General features: G+C 37.3%; 1 protein-coding gene across 1 annotated transcript in view; it reads right to left on the bottom strand.

Annotated features, from left to right (window-relative positions):
* LOC129237277 (synaptic vesicle glycoprotein 2B) overlaps positions 1 to 13,638 on the bottom strand; it is an 82,904-nt gene extending 69,266 nt beyond the window's left edge. The window contains exon 1 of the mRNA XM_054871925.1: positions 13,241 to 13,638. Within this exon, the coding sequence (XP_054727900.1) occupies positions 13,241 to 13,283 (43 nt within the window). The 5' untranslated portion in view covers positions 13,284 to 13,638. The remainder of the gene's footprint in view (positions 1 to 13,240) is intronic.
* Positions 13,639 to 15,525: the final 1,887 nt, after the last annotated feature.

Genomic DNA, 15,525 nt, shown 5'->3' with positions numbered 1-15,525 from the left:
ACCACTCGCTATTACTTTTTCACTCACTTCGCCTTCACCGCCACCACTTGTCACTTTCCACTCACACTCACACCTCACTTGCCCTTTCACCATTTAGACACGCGCGCATTTTCTAGTGAAGAATTTAATCACCAAATCGAATCAAGTACACCACCAATAAAATAAAAACACCCCAACAAGCATTTCTGTAAGTGTTTAAATAAAAACTTAAAGTAAGTTTGCTATGATAACTGTTAAAACAGTTCTTTAGTTTAAGTTTATTTTAAGTGTTTGAACATGAGAATCGTACTTTTTAAGTATTGAGAGCAGATGTTTAAGAATCACTTAACTTTGAAAGTGAAATCCTATTGTTCTCTCATGAAGCGGAACATAAAGGGTAATCAATTTAGAGGTATCGGATTTTTAATTGAAATAAAACAACGAAAACAACCATTAATGAGATTTATTTTTCAAAGGTAATCCCTTTCAAATGTTGGCCGCAACTGCGCCGTAATTCGGCCACCCCTAAACACCAATTTTGAATGGCTCGCGACTCGCTGGAGGACTTCGGTCGGTATCTCGTGAATAACTTTAGTAATGTTGACTTCCAATGCCTCAATCGAAGCTGGTTTAGCCACAAAGCACTTATTATCCAAAGGTGCGATATCGCTCGATCTTGGTAGCCAATCTACTGGTCCGAGACAAAAGATAAATTTCTCACCGAAACGACGACGCAGGTAATTCCATGGTTTGACGACATCAAAAAGTCATTTATCTCAGCGCGATAGCGTTCGCCATTCACTGTTACATTGGCGCCAGCTTCAGCTATGAAGAAATATGGGCCGATGATTCCTCCAGTCCATTGGGCGCACCAAACGGTTGTTTTCAATGGGTTTCTCTTCAGCTCAAATTTGGCAATTTTGCTTATTAATGTAGCCATTAAGCCAAAAATGAGCCTCATCGCTGAACATCATTAATTGGCCTGAACAAGCGATGAACACTTTTTATAGAACGTCGATTTCCGTAATACAATTTTACGATTTGTAAACATTGCTGAGGCGTAAGTCTTTTCATGATGAAATGTCAATAAATATTGACAAAATGGTATATGTAGTGAGACAATAGTCAAGCGCGATCTGTCAAAAAACCCTATTGGAAAAGTACCTCCAATCTGATCACTCTTTATAAACTTTTTCCACATACAAATGAAGCTTTAAGGGGGAAGTCTACTGTGACAAGGGAAAAAACAGGCTTATTTTCCGGATTTTATTTCTAACAAAATATTGCTCGTACATAAAATCTATTTAAACTCTTATCTTTATTATATATTTAAGTTTTTGAAAAAAAAATTTTAAGTCAAAATATTCAAAATGGCCGCTGTGGCACTTCTGCAAGCGCAGGTCCGCTTTTCTTAGGTGCCTAAACGGTGTACATGAAATCTTACGTTTCGGTGATCTAAAACAAAAAAACAAAATATTGTTATCATATACATAGTATTGACTCTCGTCTGACGTAGGATTATGTCGATAAAAAATTTTGGCGTGAAATTTTTTTCTTTTTTTTTGCCTAAAATTGATGTTACTATTGTTTATAACAATTTAACAAATAACGATATCAAAAAAATCCTATGTCAGACGAGAGACACTATTACAGAGAATATAATATATAATTAAATTTTTAAGCTGATTCATTTATCAGAACTCGAGATATCGTGTACACCGTATACAAAAACTTAGTTTCGAGAAAAATGCGTTTAAAGTTTCATGTGCCGCAGGTACGCGCTTTGGAGCGCTTCGGGAAAAGGTCGAAATTTCAACGAAGAAAAATTTAGCCAGCTGTAACACATATTGTACCTTATTTAAGAGGGTTCAAAGTATTTTTTAAGCTAATAAAGAAAAAATCGATTTTTTGAAAAATTCACAGTAGACTTCCTCCTTAAATAATTATAAAAAGACGAAGTATATGTAAATCGTTGTGGTACAAAATGAATAGAAATTTCGTACTTAAAAAAAGAGAAAAAAGGAATGTGAAAAAATTTTCAATTTACTTGGGAATAGTGAAATCTGGTATGAACCAATAGAACAAATAATAATGTTCAGTATAGTCAAGCGTTTGCTGTGTCAATCGGTGGATCTGTCGATCTTTCAAGTGATGAATTCTCCAAACGTATTCTTCTGTAGACGAGTTGAAAGAACACACACTTTTTTATGTCGATTTACATGGAAAGCAACAACACAGCTTGCCTTTAACCCAGTAGAATCCAACCAGTGATGCCAGGCATTCTGAGTCAAATTTCTCACAAAAATCGTGGAAAATATCTAAATTACCCAAATCAAACAATTTCAGAAAGAGTGCAAAAACCGTCATAAGAAGTAATATTAAAATATATGTACATACATATGAATATATTTTTTATTGCAAAAAGTGCAACGCTTTTGGTTTTTATTGGAAAATGAAAGCAACATTTGGATCTAAAAACTGTAAATCTTCGAAAATGTCATAAAAAGGTAAACGTGAAATTATATGAGAAACAAAAATTGGATTTCCAGCGAATTGCCAAAAAACCAACTTTATGAAATACTGAAAATATTAATTGATAGTGCAGTAAATAGAACGCAATTAACGATTAATTATCTAAGAGAAACCAGCATTCCTAATAGAATTCTGATAAATTGTGCATTGATAATTGTGTTACCGGAAAATCCCTTTAAATGTACCTTTTTCCCTTTTAATAATTTTCGCAATTTCCACAATCTATCATCATTATTCAATAATGACACTATTGTGATTGATCATGAAAGAACTTGGAACATTTCCTTTCGATCGTCATTTGAGGTGCTTTCGATTCGCCATTTCTCTGCTCGCTATGTTTGGGCTCTACTCACTTGATGAAAGCAACAACAAAGTTATTGAGCAAGATTCGCCCACAGCGCCTTTACAAAAGTTATATAAACCACTATATCCAATTGTTCTTTTTTTTTTTTTTTTTTTTTTGTATATCAGGCAGGTTACATGAGACCGCATTCATAGGGGCCAACTTTTGTTGTTTCAAAATCGTATCCGAATCACTCGTGCTCGCTGAACACACTTTGAGTTCTTGGTACTTCTCAATTTTGTTGGTTGTTGGCTGTAGGCTAAAAACTAAAAGAAAGAATACGCAAAGTTGAATCATCAAAAGTTTCCCTGTCTGAACGCGGACTTACTAATGCTTACCAAGTGCTTCTAAATAAATATATAAATAAATAAACAATAAACCATTTTTGGCATCACTTTCCAATATTACCAACATATGTTTATTTATGCCAGTTCCCTCATCTATTCCCCACTCGCTTACACATGGGGAATCGTAGACACCTTTAGTTTTGCTCTCTGTTTCATGGTTAATGTGAATTGACCGTTTATATCAAGGCCACCATAGCTGCGCTAACGTAGTTGAAATGTTCTTTTGCAACGCGTATACAAAAGAATGCGGCTAATATTTGTTGTGCAACTGGGAATGAGTTGCTTACAATCTTGCGGCATAAGAATGAACATTTGCCTTTGAATGTTACCATAGGAAAACCAATAGGTTCCAAACTTATTGTACGGAATAAAATATTGCTTAAGTAATGATTTATAAAAAAATTGTGTTTTAAACCTTTATTGTAAGTTTATACTCACACGCTTACAACCGAGGTGCCGTTACGATTATAATACGCGTACTTTCAAGCGTTTTATAAACGAAAAATCAGCGTTTTGTAAACTTAATGTTTATTAGAGTAAACTTAAAAAAATTTCACTTTATGTTTATTTTGCTTGTTGGGGAAAAAAATTAAAAAAAAAACAATATCAAATTACATAGTTCTTATATGTATACCATATGTATGTATTGTTGACTTAGGTATGGCCTTAAACAATGGCTCAAGCGCCAAAGTGGCCAGATGCGAAAATATGAGAGTTTAACGAGATGAATTGGTAGTTTGTGTAAATGCTGGTCGTCTAAAACGAAGATAGTGGCGAGAATTATAGATGTCCAGAGCAGGAGGTAGATCAAAAATGCATAGCGGAAACATAATACATAGACATAATATACATATACTATGTACTTATGTACTTTACAAATAAAGCAATGAATATGAAGAACTGCAAATGAAAGCCTTTAAGTACCAACTACATACAACTGGCAGCTGCAAGCAGCAAATAACAAAGAGCAAAGAAGATAAGAAGTAATCGCATTACGTATGTAGTTGCAGTATCGTAATTATTATCAAAAGTAATTTAAAAGATGAATACGAAACAATAAATTCAAATAAGTTGAAAAAATGTGTAATGAAATGTAATGAAACAAAAGAGGAAGATTTTCAATGAATTTTTTATTTGGAAAATTTATGTTAAGGAATGGTAAGTAAGTAAATTGAGAAGTGAGTGAGAGAGCGAAGTGAGTAAGAGAATAAAGAGGTGGCCGCTTGAAAAGATTGGCGAGCGAAATGGTAAGTGGGCGAAAATATGAAACTGAGTAAAACCTCGTGCTGGCGTGAGTTCGACAAACAATTTTCTTTATAAAATTAAAAGGATCTTTCGAACTAGCACGTTTTTATAAAAAAAAAGCCTAATACAAGTACTTAATAGCTCGGGCAATTGTTGGCGTATGCCGATAATAAGGACATCTTGGGCTTAACAACCACGCTGTTAGTTCTGCCTTTTCCAAACTGGATAAAGCAGCAAAGTAAATGGGTCTGGTGGTGAACGAGGACAAACCGAAGTACCTCCTGTCATCAAACAAACAGTCGGTGCACTCGCGTATCGGCACCCACGTCATTTTTGACAGTTATGATTTCGAGGTTGTAAGAGACTTCGTATACTTAGAAACCAGCATTAACACCGATAATAATGGCAACCATGAAAACCAATGTTTGAACTCTTTTGCCAACAAGTGCTACTATGGACTAGGTAGGGAATTGATTAGAAAAGGCCTCTCTCGACGAACAAAACTAAGACTTTATAAGGTTCTCATCATGCCCGTCCTAATGTATGGCGCAGAAGCTTGGACGATGACAACATCCGATGAAGCGACGCTTGGAGTGTTTGAGAGAAAGATTCTGCACAACATTTTTGGGCCTTTGCACGTTGGCAACGGCGAATATTGCAGGCGATGGAACGATGAGCTGTATGAGCTTTACGACGACGTAGATATAGTGCAACGAATAAAGATCCAGGGGTTTCGTTGGCTACGTCATGTCGTCCAAATGAATACAAGATGAAGGCGTTCTTCTTCTTCTGTTTCTGCGTTGGAAAGATTAAGTGGGGAGGGACTTAACTTCACTTAACTTAGTGTGTCCAACTGGCACGCTTTGTTGAACTCGGCCAATATCGCTTAAGCGGTTATAGCGCCAACCAAGATGAAGAAGACGATCATGCAATATTTAATTGATCCTTGTCATACTTATGCCCAAGGCTGCCTAAATATCACGGTATTCTGGTACAACATTTGATTTTGGACGACCTTCTTGGAATTTGTCGACGATTGAACAGCGACCACCAAAAAATTCATTGCTTTTGCCATAATTGTGCACGGCCTTCGTAGCCGAATCGGTTGGTGCGTGACTACCGTGGCCGAATGGAAGTGACCGGGTTCGAAAGCTCGGACATGAAAAACCAAATGATTAAAAAAAGTTTTTTTCTAATAGCGGTCGACCCTCGACAGGCAATGGCAAACCTCCAACATCGATTCGCACACCACAAATAGAAGGAGAAGCTTGGTCAAACGCATAAAAATTAGTGTAAAGATGCTGCCCCATGCAGCCTGGCTTTGCTTGCCGTTCTTGCTTTTTTTCTACTTTGCTCTGCTTTACTTTGAAAATTCCTGTGGCCGAATGGCAGTTCTGAACGCTGTCAGAATAATAGAAAAAAACGAAGGGAGGAAATTATAATGTCAAAGACCGAAAAAGCGCTTCCAAAGGTGGTATTAAGCTATTCAAAACTTTAAAGCGCTTCAAGCGAGTGAAACAAAGCGACCATTTGGCCAACTTTCATTTATTACAGTAGATTTATATTCTTTTTTGACAGTTGTCCAAGCAATGCACGCAAAGAAAGCGTGCAATGGGCCAGCACCTTAAACATCAATTACAATTATTATCATATTATTAAATCATGGCTCTGGCTCGTCGTATAATGATTTTAGTTCATCGATATACCTTCTGCTCAAATATGAACGAGACGGTATCAATAAAACGGTCCGCGGATGACATATGGCAAAAATAAATTTTTTTGTTTTTTGGTAGGACTGTTATAAGCTTACATGGCAAATTTCAGCGTGATATGTCACATAGTTTGTTTTCTGTGCTACTGTAAACAAGTCAAGCTCGAGTGTGTTCTTCGAATTCTCTTTTATGACTTCAATTGTTTTAAAATGTTTTCCACGGAGCGGCAACTTGAGCTTGGGAAACAGGAAAAAGTCACATGGAGCCATATCAGGCGAGTACGGTGCTTTCGGAACAATATTAACATTATTTTTGTTCAAATAATCGCGAACAAGACGTGATGTGTGAGCTGGTGCATTATCGTGATGCAAGAACCATGACTTGTTGTCCCACAATCCCTTCCTTTTAAGACGAATATTCTCGCGCAAACGCTTTAAAACGTCTAAATAATATTCAGCGTTAACCGATTTTGCGATTTGTGCGATTTTCAAGCACAATTTCCTTTACTTTTCCGATGTTTCCGTCTTTTACTGATGTTGCTGGACCACGTTCATGAGGCAAGTTTTCAACCGATGTACGGCCCTCTTTGAACCACTGGAAAACATGTGCATGCGATAGAGCAGAGTCCCCTTAGGTTGTCTGCAACATTTTTAAGGCGCCTGAAGCCGAAATTTTGTTGGAATAACAAAATTTCAAACAAATTCTTTGTTCAACTTGAATTTCCATCGTTAAATTCGAAGAACACACTCAAGCTTGACTTGTTTACAGTAGCACAGAAAACAAAATATGTGAGATATCACGCTGAAATTTGCCATGTAAGCTTATAACAGTCCTACCAAAAAACAAAAAAATTTATTTTTGCCATATGTCATCCGCGGACCGTTTTATTGATACCGTCTCGTTCATATTTGAGCAGAAGTTATTCTTGACTTGTTAATACACCTCGAAAATTATGAAAAACAATTATCCAAAATTTTCGCGTTTTTTGGTGTTAGCCAGAAACAGAGATACTTTCTGAAATATTGTAAAAAATACACAAATTGTGACACTAATTAAGGGAAGTATTCGAAGGTTTTCGATGCTAATTAACTTAAGTATTCAACAAGTATGACTTAAAAAAAGTAATTGGTCCATACACTTCTGTTATATTAGATATTTGGCCTAGCTGCTCCTCCCATTTGTGGTGTGCGTTTTTATGGGTTTTTATAGGGTTTTCCAATAACAGGTGTTAGGTGTTAAACAGGAGAGATGATTAACGCTTTTTTATGGCCGGAATTGGATGGTATTGATCTGGACAACGTTTATTTTCAACAAGACGGCGCTACGTGCCACACAAGCAACGACCCCATTTATATTTTACGGGAAAAGTTTCAGAACCGTGTTATCTCTCGTAGAGGTGATCACAATTGGACCCCGAGATCTTATGATTTAACACCTTGTGACTTTTTTCTTTGGAAACACGTGAAAGAGAAGGTCTGCGCCAACAGCGCAGGGTCGATTCAAGACCTCAAAGATGGAATTCGTGAGGCTTCCAGGGACATAGGGCTGTCAGTTTGCAATTCGGTTATGGAAAATTTCATGAAAAGGATATTGTCATGTAAGCGTGGTCGTGGTGGTCATTTGCCTGATGTTGTTTTTCACTATTAACGGAAGGTATGCCGAAATAAATAACCAATCATTTATATTAAAAAATAGCATTTTTCTTTGAATATCAAAAAACACCTCTTAAAAAACCCTTTAGCAGACCTAAGCCGACTTTTAAGCCGACTCCGAGCGACAGATATTTTTTTATGGCAGAAATACATTCGGAGGTTTGCCATTACCTGCCGAGGGTCGACCGCTATTAATAGGACTATGAATAAGTTCGTGCGGTTTACAACAGATGGCGTAACTTGATTATTATTCCATCGATCCACATTTCCAAACATTCATTGGAGAGCTACTGTCGTAAGGCACAAACGTCAGTATAAGTTTTTTATTTGAAGCGTAAACAACAATATTTTTACCACACTTGAAAATGTCGAATTTCGTGCCAAATAATGTGTTTTTGCGGGGAATTCTTCTTCATTATTTTAATATGAAGAAAAAAGCAGCCGAAAGTCATCATATCTTGGTGGAAGTTTATGGTGAGCATGCTCTAGCTGAGCGAACGTGCCAGAAGTGGTTTGCACGCTTTAAAAGTGGTGATTTTGGCCGCGCCGCCAAAGTTCATGGATACCGAATTGGAGGAATTGCTCGATCAAGATCCGGCTCAAACGCAAGAAGAGGTTGCAAAAACTTTGGGAGTTGATCAATCAACCATTTCCAAACGTTTAAAAGCCATGGGAATGATCCGAAAGGTAGGCCATTGGGTGCCGTATGAATTGAAGCCAAGAGACGTTGAACGCCGTTTTATGGCATGCGAACAACTGCTTCAACGGCACAAAAGAAAGGGTTTTTTGCATCGAATTGTGACTGGCGATGAAAAGTGGGTCCATTACGACAATCCAAAACGTCGGGCAACGTATGGATACCCTGGCCATGCTTCAACATCGACGTCGGCGCAGAATATTCATGGCCTGAAGGTTATGCTGTGTATCTGGTGGGACCAGCTGGGTGTTGTGTATTATGAGCTACTGAAACCGAATGAAACGATTACGGGGGATGTCTACCGACGACAATTGATGCGTTTGAGCCGAGCACTGCGAGAAAAACGGCCGCAATACGCCGATAGACACGACAAAGTTATTTTGCAACATGACAATGCTCGGCCACATGTTGCACAAGTGGTCAAAACATACTCAGAAACGCTCAAATGGGATGTCCTATCCCACCCGCCGTATAGTCCAGACCTTGCGCCATCCGATTACTATCTCTTCCGATCGATGCAACATGGCCTGGCTGACCAGCACTTCCGTAATTACGATGAAGTCAAAAAATGGATCGATTCGTGGATTGCGGCAAAACCGACCGAATTTTTCACAAAGGGAATCCGTGAATTGCCAGAAAGATGGGAAAAAGTAGTAGTAAGCGATGGACAATACTTTGAATATTAAATTTGTAACCATTTTACGTCAATAAAGTTTCAAATTTCGAAAAAAACCCGCACGAACTTATTCATAGTCCTATTAGAAAACACTTTTTTTATCATTTGGTGCTTCATGCACCGAAATTCGAATTTACACACTTCCGAATAGCCATTAGGCTATGGCGGCTGCAATAACTCACATAACCCTCTCATATTATCTCCTCACTTATATTCTCGACAACTAGTCGCATACCATCACAAAGTTTGTCACTCTACAAAATGCACGTAGATGATTCTTCTTAGTGAATTAGAACATATTCTTAAAAGGTGAATGGAGTTTGAAGTATCCTTTCAAATCACTCTGGTATCCTATCCTTTAGATCAATGCATTAGTGAAATATAAACCATTTGCTTAAAAAACTGACATTTGCTTAAAAAACTGACATTTTATATATCAATTTTATGGTTTATAAATGGAGTTTGAGTTTAAAAACATAAATCTTCAAGTTTCTCTTGTTAATTGTTGCTTTAGAAGCATGAACGGCTGCGTTGTCTTGCTGGAAAATCCTCTCCTCAACGAAATTATCCTCAAAACAAGTATTAAGTACTTCCTGCAGAAGTTCTATATACTTGACACTATTTTTGTGGATATGAAACAAATAGGCGTTGGCCTTTGACACGACGGATAGCAACTTCCAAATTAAGAGTGTGTTTAATTTCAGCAGGGCTATTTAATTTATTTATAAGTATAGCTATACGTGGCGGACCACTTTTTGTGCGTCTGCCCGGCCTTCGCTCGAATCAGACTTAAGGTCCTTGGCACCACAAGATCTACTCTTCTTTGGAGGTCCGGTAGGTTTAAAGAAAATTAAAAAGGAACTCGAGTGCAGTACAATGAGCTTAATTGTGTCTGAGTGCTGAACTTGCTAATCTGTCCCGACAAAAAAAAATAAAATAAAAAATAACTAAACCTCCCGAACATCGCTACCGTGAAGTTTTGGTTTTCTGCCGCTTGCCTTGGCATCCGTGCTTTTCTTTCGAATAGAAATAATGCAAAACCACAGTTTTCCCTCTCTCTTCACGTTAAAATTTGTGCTTGCTCAAATTCAGACAAAGCTTTCCGCGCGGCATATTTTTTGTTTCTAAACCAAAACAGTCACATAAACATTACACAAAAAGCAAACGTTTTCGTTTTGCACAGAACAGGAATTTGCGCGTTACTAAAATATCAGAAATGAATGTTTTTTAACCAGGCAGAAATATGTCTACCAGGCAGAAGTCGCAGCCATAAAGGAGATAACTGTGTACCTTAGCGCACACGCCGTAACAAAAACTACAATAAATATCTTCTCAGACAGCCAGGCGGCCATCAAATCAATGGAGGCAGTTATACTTAGATCAAAGGTTGCTCAGGAATTCCTGACAGCTCTAAATGATATTAGCATCGTCTTCAATATCAGCTTTGTATGGGTTCCGGGACATAGAAATATTGAAGGAAATTATAAGGCCAAATAGCTAGGGTACTACTAATCTTCCTCTGCTTGAAAACAGAGGCAATATTGGAATAAAAATAATATTTTCCAAGTGGCCAATAGGTCATGGAGAGAAGAAAATACGTAGCTAATTTGGCCGCAAATAGATAAGAAAAGATCAGGTAAATTGCTTAACCTTTCAAAAGAGAACATCGCGAAGGTCGTGGCTTCTGTTACCGGTCATTGGCTGTTAGGTAGGCACTCTTCTTGGCTTATTTCTTATTATATTATGAATACGGCAGAAGGTATAGCGACGAGAAAAAGGAAGAAACAGTTGAACACTTCCTCTGTAATTGTCCAGCCTTAACTAGGAGTAGAGCAAGGTTGTTAGGAAAATACCATTTTGACTCTCTTACGGAACTATCCGGTGTTGGGATAAAGCCTATCCTATCATAAAAGAGTCTAATTGGTTCCATGAAAAGTAAATAGTGAAGTTCACGTGTTGCGTAGTGGTACCACAACAGACCTTCATGGTGAAGACTTAAGTGAGTTGGCTACTCTAAGCCGACTGCCACAAAAATCTAACCTAACCTACCGTTTTAAACATACAATCAACGAAACGATATTGGGACATTTTCCTATTATTACTCTAGTAGATATCATCATAATCATCTTGATCCTATATATTCTTTTCGTCCGTTTTATATAACAGTGTGCACTTCACTGTGAATTACAAAGAGGAATCTTATCGAAATGTGGCATCAATTTTGCCAAGCACAAAAGATTCTACTCATAGTAATATCATACATTTAGCAAATAATAAATGCTGCTCAGGTGGAAGTCTGTACCAATCATAATTATGAAATTTCAAACAATACTGAAAAAGTGGTATGATTTGTCAAATTAACTGTCGCTGAAATTTCTTATTATTCAACAAGATTTTAGAAAAGGAACTGTAACATATAAAGGGTTTTCCATTAAGAAGCGTTGTCCAGATCAATACCCTCCAATTTCAGTCATAAAAAATCGTTAATCATCTCTCGATAGCTCAATCCATTCACCGTAACTGTAGCTCCAGCTTCATTTTCGAAAAAGTAAGGTCCAATGACTCCGCCGAACCATAAACCGCACCAAACAGTCACATGTTGAGGATAGAGTGGCTTTTCAACAATAACTCTTGGATTTTCTAAGCCCTAGATAGGACAATTTTGCTTGTTGACGAAGCCAGCGAGGTGGAAATGGTCACTCAAGATGATTTTTCGATGGAATTCCGGATCATTTTCATGAATTTCAACGACCCAATCAGCAAAGACACGACGTTGTTCTTGTGTTAACTGGACTTTATAAGCCTTAAGGGGGTCTTCTGGTCTCCAGCGAAAAAAAAATCGATTTTTTTTTTTTGCATAATTTTGTTGTATGTGTATGCGAGAATACGCCACAGAAAGGATTTTTTGAAAATCGCATTTTTTCACATTTTTCTGGGCACCGAAGTGTACCCTCCTCCGGCCGTTTTATCATAAACTTTATCTTTAAACGCGTTTCCCCGAAAATCGTGTTTTTTAAGCATTTTGGTCACACTTTTCATAGTAATATAGTTATACTCCGATTTCAATGGTTTTGGTCTTAAAAGGTTCGGAAAACTTACCGCTAAGTTTCTCCGTGTACGATTTTTGAATTTTTTTTTCATTCCTTTTTTATAACCTTTTAAAGTTCAAAAAATGAGCAAAAAAACATTTTTTTTGCAAATTGTTGCATAACTTTTGAAAAAAATTTAAAAAAAAAATCTGTCACGGGAAAACTTAACCAGGGCAACTCTGAAGACAACGCATATCTAATTTTTGCTTTGTGATTACCCAGGTGGAAAAACCGTGACCAAAATGGAGACCTGTTTCGTTTGGAGGTGGACGTCTTCAGCGCCATTTCAAGGTCGCGGGTGTTAATTTTTTTCAAAGTCAAAACCATTTTTTAAAAGCCAAGACATGTACCTTTAAAATAAAAATAAAAAAATTTTTAAATATTCACAGGATTTGTCACAATCCATCCCCAAAAAAACCCTTCATTTCAGGGCCTCGAGACCAGAAGACCCTCTTAAGATCCAAATCTTTATGCAAAACACGGTGTAATGACGTTTGTGGAATGCCTAATTCCAAAGAACGACAAGGAATAAACAAATCTGGGTTTTCCTCAACACTTTCATTCGGCTACAACTGCAATATTTTCGGCTTTTCTTGAGCGACGTGCTCGGGTTTTAGTCTTCACATCACTAACTTGTCCCAAAAGCTCCAATTTTTCACCAATTTCTTTATTGCGGTCCGACAAGATGCTTCACGAGTTTTACGAACCGTCTCTGCCAAATTTTCACCATTTTTATAGAGAATTTTAATCATTTCAATGCGTTGTTTAAGCGTGTATTGTTCCATTTTTATTAATGGCGTAGTTTCTACTTGTCAAATATCAAAAAATTACTGCTTCAAAAGTGACATCTACCGAAATAGCGGTACGCGTCCAATAACACCTGTTATTGGAAAACCCTTTATTTGCACAACTAGTGATTTAACCTTACTTAAGGACTTCTGCGAATTAAGCCCATTCCAGTCACTCACCAGACGCATTCTCCACTTCCGCTATATAAGCTGGATTATCCATTGTTAATCAGTTGTTGGTTTGAACTTTAAATTACAGAGTCTTAATTTTTATTTTCTCTGTTTTTTCTTTGTTTTACTATTGACACATTTAAAGGTATCGGAAAATAGTAATTATTATATTTTCATTAATATTCTAATTGAAATTCGCGGCCCGAAAATTTAAAAATTGCGCTTCATTTAATTTCGTTTGAACCACAAACTTGATAGATATCACAGTTCAGCACATTTTTGCTATTTAAACTATTGAACTAAAAATTAATAACTTTCATTGCATTTCACCAACTAACGACTAAGTTCTACTAGTACTTGGCTCGACTAGCTGGGGCTAACTTCGCAATGAATAAACTGTTTCAAACCGCCATACGTTTCGCACGCCAACTGAAAGCCTATAACTTCTGACAAAGCATTATAACGCCCGAAATGACAGCAGAGCAATGATATGACAACAACACTTTCGCACTTTAACTTCTGCCAGCTGTAGTTCGTCAATAGGCACATATGCATATACATGAGTGTGTGTGTGTGTGTGTTTACGCGTGAGCAAGGGCAAACATAAGTGCGTAGGCCTATTAGGTTGTACGAAATTTTGTATGAAAATCTTCAGACATTACTGATAAAGGCAGCATGAGCCTGCAAAAACAGCATAAGTACATATGTGTGTATGTGTGTATGTGCGTGGGGATGTATGATGATGATATATTGTTTGTTTGTTTATAATTCTTTATTATCTTATAAAATATATCATTTTTAGACTTTTAATGATGCGCGTACGCTTAAATACTAGAATTCAAATAAGATAATAGTTAATGACATAGAGCCTTCAATAAAGTTACCAGTGGTAATGCCATTTCCTTGGATGCTAAATGCCGCGGTACGCATTATGAAATCAAATAAAGAGATGTGTAAGAAATTCAATGGCAGATTACGTAAATAAACTAATTATACAAGAAACTTTATTAAGCAAATTTAGGAAGGCAAAAATATGGGAATCGTTTTAAATGAAAGATAAGTTATATGAGAGGCGCAACATTACTTCAATATCATCGTAACACCAAAAGGTCATACTTTCACTTCTGTTAGAAAAACGGATGATATTCTAATAAGTTGTGTATCTTTAGGAAGTTCATTAATAAGTATACGAGATAATACTTAGTCCTGCCATAAGTTCTGTTACAAATTAAGTCCGTTATAGATATCAAATTATATTACTTTTTTAATGAAGTTAATTTTATTTAATCATGTAAATTTGGCCGCCGTAGCCGAATGGATTGCCGCGTGACTACCATTCGGCGTTCAGAGAGAACGTAGATTCGAATCTTGGCGAAAGACCAAAATGAAGAAAAAGTTTTTTCTAATAGCGGTCGCCCCTCGGCAGGCAATGGCAAACCTCCGAGTGTCTTTCTGCCATGAAAAAGCTCCTCATAAAAAATATCTACCGTTCAGAGTCGGCTTGAAATTGTAGATCCCTCCATTTGTAGAACAACATCAAAATGCACGCCTCAAATACGAAGAGGAACTCGGCCAAACATCAAAAAACGGTGTAAGCGTCGATGTCTAAGAAGTTTCACTTCAAAATTTTTTAAATTTTCATTCGAAGTAGTCACTATTTGTTTTTACACCAGCCTTCAAACGATTAGGCAATTCAGCTTTTGCAGCACACACGGTTTCCGTGGGTATTGACGTCGCTGCTCGAACCAAATATTGTTTGAGACTCTCCAAATATTTGTGCAGTATTCGACAGGTCATGTTCTCCAATTCTGACCACAAGCTGTAGTCCAATGGACTCAGATCTGGAATTCCAGTTGGCCAATCTTCTGCGTCTATGGACCCAGGAATATTGTTTTTTAGCCACTGCTGGGTGGTTTGTGCGTTATGGGATGGAGCGGCAAATGAAGAGATATAACGCCTTTACAAGACACTGCTCACCAAACCATTACGGATGCTGAATGGTGGTCACGCTGAATCCTTGGAACAACATTTTTTGCGTCTTTATAGTTTTGCTTATAAAAAAACGTCTTCATTCAACAGTGAAAATTTTGCCATCTGCGAAAATAATATTTTCATGGCCGTTGATTGCGTGCCATCGAAGAAACTGTTTGCATCTGTCGAGTATGATTTCCTTCAAGCGCGTTGTCAAAAGATGGCCGGCTGAGCGGCGGCAGGCTTTCCTGTGAAGATCATCTCTAATTAGTATTGGCATGGATCTAGTCGATACATTCGATTCGGGGACTTCTGCGCATTCT

This window comes from Anastrepha obliqua, chromosome 2 (assembly GCF_027943255.1).
Source record: "Anastrepha obliqua isolate idAnaObli1 chromosome 2, idAnaObli1_1.0, whole genome shotgun sequence".
NCBI classification, from domain to species: domain Eukaryota; kingdom Metazoa; phylum Arthropoda; class Insecta; order Diptera; family Tephritidae; genus Anastrepha; species Anastrepha obliqua.
The sequence above is the reverse complement of the archived record's forward strand: the minus strand, read 5'-3'. Positions and strand labels throughout refer to the sequence as shown.